The sequence below is a fragment of the Arachis ipaensis genome, chromosome B10 (assembly GCF_059453495.1).
Source record: "Arachis ipaensis isolate K30076 ecotype BB chromosome B10, ASM5945349v1, whole genome shotgun sequence".
Taxonomy (NCBI): domain Eukaryota; kingdom Viridiplantae; phylum Streptophyta; class Magnoliopsida; order Fabales; family Fabaceae; genus Arachis; species Arachis ipaensis.
In genome coordinates, this window is record NC_142435.1 from 129,076,677 (window position 1) to 129,087,172 (window position 10,496).

The 10,496-nt window shown below is 30.3% G+C and overlaps 1 protein-coding gene across 1 annotated transcript; it reads right to left on the reverse strand.

Moving 5' to 3' along the window:
• Positions 1 to 1,919: 1,919 nt before the first annotated feature.
• Positions 1,920 to 4,184, reverse strand: LOC107624363 (equilibrative nucleotide transporter 2-like). The gene is made up of 5 exons (XM_016326859.3): positions 3,837 to 4,184; positions 2,730 to 2,873; positions 2,457 to 2,562; positions 2,187 to 2,353; positions 1,920 to 1,976 (listed from the first exon to the last, which is right to left on the reverse strand). The coding sequence occupies exons 1-5, from the start codon at positions 4,182 to 4,184 to the stop codon at positions 1,920 to 1,922; spliced, it is 822 nt and encodes a 273-aa protein (XP_016182345.1).
• Between the last annotated feature and the right edge of the window lie 6,312 nt (positions 4,185 to 10,496).

A 10,496-nucleotide genomic window follows, 5' to 3' on the forward strand; every position in this document is an offset into this window, starting at 1 on the left:
ACATTGCCGTCGATATTATAATTTAAAATCGACGTCTTCTTTGTCGATAATTGATTCAATAAAATCGACAGCCTTTGTGTCGATATTTAACTCAATAAAATCAACAACACTTTTGTCAATAATATGTTTAATAAAATCGACGACAACGCCGTCGATATGTGATTGAATAAAATCGACACAGTTGCCGTCGATTTAATTATTTAGATAACTTATAAAAGCGACAACTTTGCCGTCGATTTTAATAGTTATATGTTTTCATTATTTTTTATTTGAAAAATAGTAAACGGTTAATACAAATAAATTTTTAAATATAAAAATAAAATTTATACAGAATATTAGATAACAAGACAAATAAATTTTTAAATATAAAAATAAAATTTATACTAAATATTAAATAATGAGTTTACAAACTTATCAAAATAATAAATAACCCTCTAACATAAAGATTTAAGACAAGATAAATTTTCACAGTAGCCCTTTTTTATTAGTCAATTTAATTCTTAACGAAAGCACTAAAATATTAAACTACAAAACTTTAAAAGAATCATTATTACAAAAATTAACTATTATAGTTGAAGGATCAAATTCCTCTAAAGTAAAAAGGTTAATAAGATGATAAAATAATACTCTAATTATCTTGGAATACCCTTTGCTGGCATCATTTACTTGTCCAAATAACTCAAATAGATAACAGCGATAAATCCTATATAATAGACTACAGTCATAGCCAATTACAAACACCAACCCAAAAGTAAGTCAACTAATTAACTGAACTATCAAATTCCAACTATGAAAAACTACCATTCTATTGCAAGAAAATTGGTACAAACTAGGAACTGTTACCCTCCATGAAAATGATCCTATCAAACTATGTTAGGCCTCTGTGGTAGAAGGAGATTATAAAACATGCAAGAAAAAATTCTTTCCCTTGCTATCAACAGCTTTCTTCCACCCACACCATCCACCATTAACGATCTTTTTTAGCCTTCTTTGCCTAGGGCTCAGCATATGTTGTCCAGTTAGAACAGAAAAATCAAAGGTTAACGTTTAATCAATTAGCGTTTAATTAACCTAAAGGTTATATGTTACAAAATACGGAACATAATGAAAATTGAGTGGTAAAGGATGACTTGCCTTGTAACCTTGAAGGCCCTCTAAGCTGCTTGGCTTAAGTTTTGCATCATACCAATCACCTTTTTTTATTAGCAATGAGTGGCCACATGACACCCCATGAGAGAATTTCACCAATCAGCAGGGATACATTAATTATATATAGGCAAATCATCCCAACCCCAACATAAGTAGCGGAAAAATCAAAGTAGAACCTGTTATGCACAAGAAAATAACAAATAGATAAGCAAGTGGTTAAAGAAAATGAAAAACAAAGTACAAATATATTATTATATAATAATAAACAATTAATAAAAAATGGCATTATTTCATTCAGATCAATAAGTGCTACCCCATCAAGTTAAGACTAACACTAGAAGGTGAAATGCTTCATCTTAGTTTTTCTTTTATTGGTTTATTATTATTACAATACAAAGTTGGCTAATATTTGACATTCAAGAAGCATATTTTTTAGAGGATATAGGTTTTGCGAATATATTTACATGTCCTTTATTGAAATAAGTGTTTTAAACACTTCTTCTGTTTGATACTTTGATTCATCAACAAGATATAGAGTGAGTCACATACTTGTTCTTATAGGCCTGTAGACCAAATGTAGGAAAGCTTGAAAATCCGCAATCATCACCAGCAGTGAAAAACTATTGGAAGAAACTCCATAAGAGGCTAATGGAGAAAAATATTCCCAGCTTTGATACTTGCTTCCTAAAAATGAAAAGATCAAGAAGAAATTAGGAAAAAATATGCCAATAAAAGTGGAAACACTGCTGTTCAAAGCCCTAAATGCTCACTTAGCTAGCTCTGCGCCTTCTGGAGTATGGAAACCATTGATAAGATTGGCTGTAAACCTGAAGAGAAAATATAGAAATAAGCTAAGATTAAATTACTTCTAAGAAATATTAAAATGAAATGACATATCCTCTAGTAACAAAATCCATCCTTAAGATGAGGCAAGCTTAAAATGAAATGACATTGCTGATGTAGCACTAATTGCGGTAGCAACTGCAATTTAAAACCATGTTGGAATTGAAAAGAAAAGAAAAGAAAAAGTGGACTACAGATGAGGTCTGGATGACAACGGCTGCAAGATCAGCTAAAACAGTTTTTGCTCCTTCTGATGCTGCTTTTGATCGGTAATACTTCACAATTGGTACTTTGGAAAACACAAATGCATAGAGAATGACACAAAGAAGCTCAAAGAATGTTGTTATGGCAAAGAACAGAACTGCAAATCAAAGAATCAATAAAAAAGAAAGAAAGCGTGATCAGTGATTAGTAGTTTAACTAAATTTTTATGTTCCAGAGAAGTTATGTTAGTTGGAACTTACGTGCTCCTTTGCGAAGACCATCTTTGGAGTTCTCAAATGCAGCTTTTGTAACTAACCTCAAAGCAGAAGTTAATGCATCTGATGCTGCTCCACCAGCAAGGAAAGACTACAACAAAATCACACCACATAAAAAAGCATGCAGGGGTTAATGGGATTATTCAACACATTCAGAGACACAAATTTGTTTAGAGAAGAAAATTTTTGTCGGTTAAAAAAAGAAAGTAACATTGTGAGGAAAGTTATAGAGAGCAATTTTGCAATGGTGATGCTGACCTGAAGCAACTCAGGATGCATATATGAAAGGTCTCCCACCATTTCACCTTGGACATGAGCATCTGCTATTCCAAATGCACCACTTACTGCACATATACCAATGAAAGTTCCAATTCCTCCTTTACCAGATGTTGCTAAATCTATCTACAAAAGACATAAGCAAAAATCATGTTCTGACTTCTGATGAATTAGAGTGTAAGAAAAGTTCACAGACTATAATGATCAAGACTTACAACTAACACCAAAAGAGTGGCTGCGAAGAAAGAATGTATCCAAATGTTCACATATACAAATTCTAAAATCACAATGAAATTATCTCATTAACTCATTACATGTTTAAGCTACAAAGAGAAAATAAACTGCTCCATGTTGTTAAACCGATAACCTTTTTAGTTCTTATCAATGCTTTTAAATGATGAAATATATACTTTCTAGGTTTATTGAATGATTTCTTTTTCATGGATCGGATTTTACTTTCTATCTTTTATTTATTTGTTTTGTTCTAACAAAATACAAACCTAAAGACATGCAAATTAGTTGTCAGAAAAAAAATATTTTAGTCACTATAACCCCAAAAGGACCAAGACACAATACAAATACAACAGAATACCAAGGCACAATACAAGTTAGTTGTGCATACATTATACCAATTATTTGTTAGAAAGAAGTTCACATAAATCAAATTTTTAGGTCACTCGCCTTTGTTTGTTTGGTATATGTCCTAATAAGTTATCCACGCTTACTTATCAAAGTGTTGAAAACTTTCAAAAGAAACTTTAGCTTACATAAGCCACCAGCAATATTACATTTACTTTAATTAAGCTAAGTGTTCCATAATGTAAAGCCTATGCTGATCAGACATAGAAATTAAATAAAAAATTTCATTCAGACATTTCTCCGAACATGTGGTGTGCAGAGTTCAAAATAGTAAATTTCAGTTCAATCTAAGCAGCATTCAACCCAATAATTTTAGAAAGATACAGCCAACAATAATTTCAATCCAGAAACACAAGTTTTAACAAACCTAAGCCTAACCAAAATTTCTAAAAATAGAATTAAAAAGCAGTGAAAATAAAGAAAAGAAAGACAGGGAACAGGGGAAGGGACCCTGCATTGATGAAAGGAGAGGCGGTGGGGTGGTGGTGATGTCGCGGTGGCACAGAAGGTCGCCGCCGCTGGTGGTTGCTTGTCTGTGCTTGAAGACGCGGACAGAGGGTGACTCCACGAACAGGGGTGTCGCACGCAGGAACGAAGAAATGGAAAAATGGGGAAGAAAGAGAAGAAGGAAGAGAGAGAGGGTAGGCGATGGTGGTCGCCGGTGGTGGTGTCGGACGGAGGCGGTGGTGAAGAGGAAGCGAAGTCAACCAAAGGATACCTAGCTTGAAGAATACCTAGCTTAAATTTGGGGAATTTTGCGTTTCTGAACTTTGGAAGCGGGAGCTGATGCGAGAACATGTTTTTTAGTGATAAAAATGGATGGCATATTTGTTGATTTTAATTAAAAACAACAACACATATAGCGTCTATGATTAAATTTACATCGTCCATTACATTTTAGAAAGCAATCAAGACCGTTCAAATTTATCGACGACAAAGATGTCGATATTTTAAATAATAAAATAGACGCCATATTCGTCGATTTTAATATAAAAAAAAACAACACATATAGCGTCTATTATATAGATTAAATTTAGACTGTTCATTCCATTTTAGAAAGTAATCTAGACCGTTCAAATTTATCGATGGCAAAATTGTCGATATTTAAAATAATAAAATCGACGCCATATTCGTCGATTTTATTTTCGACTTCTGGTTCGCCTATAATATGACGATAATAGGGAAATAAATTAATGCATTATAAAAATATCGAGACTAGGCCGTCAATTTTAATATTTTTATTTTTAATTATTTTTTTTAGTAATATCGACAGCAGGCCGTCGAAAATTATCGACCGCAGAAATAACCGTCGATTTTTGCCGTCGATAAACACGCTTTTTCTTGTAGTGATTTTCTCCTATTTATTTAATAATATTATGTAAATATCAATTCAACCTACGAAATAACATAATTAAGTATAGAAAAAATTTATTTTATATATTTGCCATAATTACTGACACTGACTTGGCAATTAATTAATTATCATGCACAGATCCTTTCTATCTGTTAACGACTATCCCAGCTAACGCTTGTTGAATTTAGATTGCCTACTTTTTCTTTTTTCTTGTATTATTTTTGGCCAGTCGATTTTGTCTAATCTCTCTATTTTAATGTATTAATTTTTCCATGTGGAGGATAAGTTTTGTGCTCGAAATTAAAGATAAAGTATTTTTTATAATATAATTTTTTTAATTAATTTCTAATCTTCAAGTAATTGGTTTAAACATTTTTTATTATTAGTTTAAATAATTCATATAAACAATGATCTGCTTAAAGTAATAACAAAAATTATTTAAGTAACAAAAAATCAAATAAAAATATTTAACTTTTGTGCTCGAAATTAAAGATAAAGTATTTTTTATAATATAATTTTTTTAATTAATTTCTAATCTTCAAGTAATTGGTTTAAACATTTTTTATTATTAGTTTAAATAATTCATATAAACAATGATCTGCTTAAAGTAATAACAAAAATTATTTAAGTAACAAAAAATCAAATAAAAATATTTAAATTATAAAAAAAATTTATCTTTTGAATAAATAGTTAAAAATCGGAAAAAAAAATTTTTTGCATTAAAACTACTTCTCTCATAAGTTTTCTAATTTTCTTATAAATAGAGAAAATGGTACAATAGATCAACTCATTAAAATTCAAGACTACTAAAATGGATTAAATTTATAGAGTAAGTTTATTCATCTATCTAAATAGACGAATTTTATTTTTAACATTAAATTCGTTTAAATTTTAAGTAAAACAAGTTAAGTCTGATTAACTTAAAAAAATATGATTATCTATTTTTTTTGTATTTTTTAAAAATAGAAATTAATATTTTTAACCTAAAAACAATTTACTAAAATATTTTTTTTTAAATAAAATAAAAAGATAGATAGATAGATTAATTCATTTAGAGTTTATTTAGGTGTTATTTTTGAAAAAGATTTTTTATAAAAATAAAAGTGATTTTATGTTTAGATATCTCATGTAAAAAGATTTTTTTATCTATCAATTATGTATAGATAAAATAAGATAAAAGTATATTTTTATTCATTTGTTATGTAAAAAACATCTTTTTTTAAGAAAAAAACTTTAAAAAAATATAAATTGTAGTTTTTTAAAAAAATATCTTTTTCTAATACTTTTACTTTTACTATTAGAAATTTGTCAAACACACTAAATAATAAAAAAAAATTTAATTAAAAAATAATTTTTTATCAATTTAATGACGACCAAACAAACACTTAATTTATCCAATTAATAATAAACAACTCAAACTAAAAAATTATAATCAATAAATAAAACAAACTTAAACAAATTTAACTAAATCAGGTCTCATCGGGCCGAGCTATATCCCCTTGACAACCCTATCAGAAATTGAATAATATAAAATTAGTAATATAAACACGTCTATTTCTGACTTTGACTAGCAACTAAGCAAGGCACGGCGGCTTATATTATTTTTGACTATATAATATATATATTAAGACAATTTTTTATGTACACCTTGTATTTACTTTGTTAAAAAATATATTTTATACAGAAAATTAAATATTAATTATAGAAAAATAAACATATATGATTTATAAAAATATTTTAGTTATAGTTTTTTAATAGCTTTATATGTCTATTTTTAGATAATAAATTTTTGTTTTATAATTTTTAAAAACATTTAAATTTTATCTATATTTTTATATAAGTTATATACTTGTATATTTATATTTATAATGATCAATATTTATTTTTAGATGTAAAATATGTTTATTCTTGATGTCTCTGCTTCACGTTGCGCTATGATGAAAATGGACGTACTTGGACAATAGAATAGATACTTAGATAGATGACTGAAAACCCAGTTTATAATGTAATAAGCATTGATATTGTTACGAAAAATATTAATCAAAGTTGTAGGAATATATCATAATCGATCGCCTTATAAGATAATTATACATACATGGATGATAAATTTTAAATATAAGTAATAAAAATTCTTAAAAATTAACACCACACATCATGAATTCAATTAATAGGACGTTTGGATTCGTTGACCAAAATTTGGTATTTTTTTAATTTCAAGTGGTACTTTTTATTTTTGAGTTTAAATATAATTTTAGTCCTTAATTTAAAATATAATATATTATATTCTTTTACTTTATTTTATTTTCATTAAAAAATATTATATTTTGCGATTCTTTATTTTTTTTTTTCAGTGTATATTAATGGTATGTATTGGTCATTTCCATTATTCAGCCGACACTATATGTTGACAATTAGGAAGACTACAATTATTAAAATATTTCTAAAGATAAGCAACAAAACTTCTTAATATTTATAGAGAGGGTAAAGTACTAAATTGGTTCTATGTTTGGACGTAATTTTGTTTTAGTTTTTAAGGTTTAAAGTGTCCTATTTAAATTTAGAAAAGTTTCATTTAGCATCAATTTAGTCCCACAGTGAGGTCAAACTTAAATAATTAACGGAATGTCCAACATAATAATAGTACAAAAACAAAATCGATAATCTGGAGAACAAGTACAAGCTCTAGAGGTACAAAATCAACCGTTGATGCATCAATACATTTATTTATTATTTTTCTTATAATATAAATAAAATATTTTCTATTGCACTAAAGAGAATGATAAATAAATGTATTGATACATCAACGGTTGATTTTGTGCCTCTAGAGCTTGTACTTGTTTTCCAGATTATTGATTTTGTTCTTGTACTATTGTTATGTAGGACATTCCATTAATTATTTAACTTTGACCTCACTGTAGGATTAAATTGATGCTAAATAAAACTTTTTTGGATTCAAATAAGACACTTTAAACCTTAAGGATCAAAACAGAATTACGCCCAAACATAGAGAACCAATTTAGTACTGATGGTTTTCAGTGGCCAAGAGAAGGGGGTTGAATCTTAGCCCCTTTTCACTTAATAACACTTGCTGGTCTTTGAAACAACTTCCGGAGACTTTTTGCATTTTCTCTCGTACCCAGCCACGAGACGTTTTCTTTTGTCTCATACCCAGCCACGAGACTTTTCCTTTTGTCTCGTCAACCGGCACGGGATATTTTTCAGTTTTATCTCTTGGGCAGCAGAAACAGAAATAGAATATAAGAAAGAGAAGATTACACCAAGATATATCCTGGTTCAGCTGCTAAGTGCAGTGCAGCCTACATCCAGTCTCCATCACAACAATGATGGAATTTCACTATAATCATCCTTGATTACAAACACCAATTCTCCCTAGGAACTACCTTTCCTATCCGAGACAAGTCTAGAAATTAAACCCCAATCTTGAACTTGACTTGGTTACTGCCAAGCTTTCAACTGCAAAGTGCTAACCCAACTTGCAAGAGGATTCCCACAAAATCATGAAACACAACACAGATGTACAAAGGAACTCTAAGGACATCTATGGCTTTTTCTTTTAATTTTGCACTCTTTGCCTTTTTCACTCTATGGTTTTTTCATACAAACCTCACTGTTTGTCTTTTTCCATGAGACTCAAGACAGACAAAATTAAACAGAAAAATACAATACGAAGAACATTGAAGGAGAAGAACTACTGTTAGCTTAGGTAGCTATGAGAACTCTGTGTCTTGCACTCTCACTCCTTGATTCAAGCCCTGGATGTTCACCTTTACTTATAGGGAGAAGCCTCCACGGTTGAAACCAAACAAACCAAGCTAATCTTCTTCTTCTTCATGCAAACCGGTTCGGCCAGAGAGAGAGGTAAAGTAACCGAATGCAATGACCAACATGCAATTACCTCTGGTTCTTTCTTGGTCACCAACAATCATCAATCCGAGCCTTCCATCTTGTCTTGCACTCCAAGATGAACTCCTAGCCCTTGATGCATGCTTGATGATGACAACTTCATCTGCTCCAATCTCTGCCTCTTCCATCACGTAGCCACTGTAGCTACCTCCTGTGGTGGTTGAGCAGAATCAGAGTCAAGCTATCCCTCCAAAGATCTTCTTCTTTGACCGATATCTTCTTCAACCATTTTTGGTATGGAGAAGCTAAGATCTCTTCACCAAATCTTACCACAAGTGATGAGGATCTCAACCACAGCATACTTTTAGTTTTCTTTTTCTTGCCATCATTGTGATGGTCTTGTAGCGTGCTTCTTCTTCTCTTCGGTGGCTAGCTTTAGCTTCCATGGTTGTTACTGTGATATGACCGAATAGAGAGAAAAGAAATGAGAGAGAGGAAAAGAAAAGCACTAAAGTGAACTTTGAACAAATTAATTAAAAAATGAGTTACTTTTACTTCCCTTTGCTTTAGGTAGCGTGCCTCGTTAAGGCAAACCATCTAATCAATCATAATTTCTCTTTCATGGTTCCAAGGACTGCATTAACTCTACTCAATAAAAATTTGAGTTCCATCACATGATTAAAAGGATCCGTTGGAAGCAATGAAGCAAAACATTTTCTTTCTTTCTCAATTAGATTCGGACCAAGTATTGGATTATTTAGCAAATATTATAATTGGGCTTGTAGCAACAAAAATCTAATCTGGCCCAATTCCTTTTGATTTCGGACCAACTTTAATGGTCTTGGAGCAAGAATTTCAATTGGGCTTGTATCACAAATTTTGACCCAAATAACACAACAACTATTCAGCCATAAGGATCAAATTAATTTTGTATCAATGCTGAATGTATTTTCAATATAATTGTGCTTGCAGCACTTTTATTTTCTGTTCGGCTCATATGCAAAAATCTGCACCAACAAAATTGTCAATCAATACATATGATTTAAAATCAAATTAACAATTTTGTAACTTAAATATTAATAATGTTTGTTCATCATCAAATTAAATTTAGAGTTTTCCAAACTCATCAATCTCCCCCTTGGTGACAAACATTATTAAAATTGAAATGGAAAGAGATTAGAGTATTGAGTATTGAGTACTCCCTTTGAAGATTGGTATTTCTCTCCCTTTCCAATTGTCACAAGGCTCCCCCTTAATGTATGCTATTTCACCAAGGGAAGTATTAAACCTATAACTTTAAAAATCAAGCTTAAGGCAACTATGTTATTCAACATTTTAAATTTTGGAATGTTGAATGCTTGATTTATTAGCAGAATTGGTTTGATAATCAAAACTCATTTGTTATCATAAACTGATTTTCTGCTCAAACACATACAAAAAATTGATGTTTCTAGAAGCTGCTGTTCAAGCTATTTTGAAAGAATTTTTCAATTAACAAATCAGAGCAAATTAATCATAGCAAGGAAAATCTTTCTGATCAAGCATGATCATCTCAAACCATAGCAACTATCAATCTTTATTTTTGTATCACAGTTTAAAGAAGCTGCCAAAAATATTCCTTAATCCAAAACAGCAAACATCAAATAAATCAAATGCATCACAAGCATATACCAACAAAACAGAAAACAATTTATAACAAGGGTGATCATAAATCCATAAGGATTTCATCCCCTGTTTTCTCAATCTTCATCCCCTGTTTTTCAATTTCAATTTTCAGAGCCATTTCTCCCCCTTTTGGCATCAAGGGGCACCTGCAAAAGATGACATAGAAAACAGAATATCCAAAATATACCCAAGATGTCAAGAGTGTTTCACAGTGTCATGTGTCTACA

Coding starts and splice junctions, on each gene's coding strand:
- LOC107624363 (XM_016326859.3), bottom strand. CDS start 4,184: ATGTTCTCGCATCAGCTCCCGCTTCCAAAGTTCAGAAACGCAAAATTC. Junction 2,874..3,836: donor TCTCCTTTCATCAATGCAGG/GTCCCTTCCCCT, acceptor TGTCTTTTGTAG/ATAGATTTAGCAACATCTGG. Junction 2,563..2,729: donor TGCATCCTGAGTTGCTTCAG/GTCAGCATCACC, acceptor ATTTTGTTGTAG/TCTTTCCTTGCTGGTGGAGC.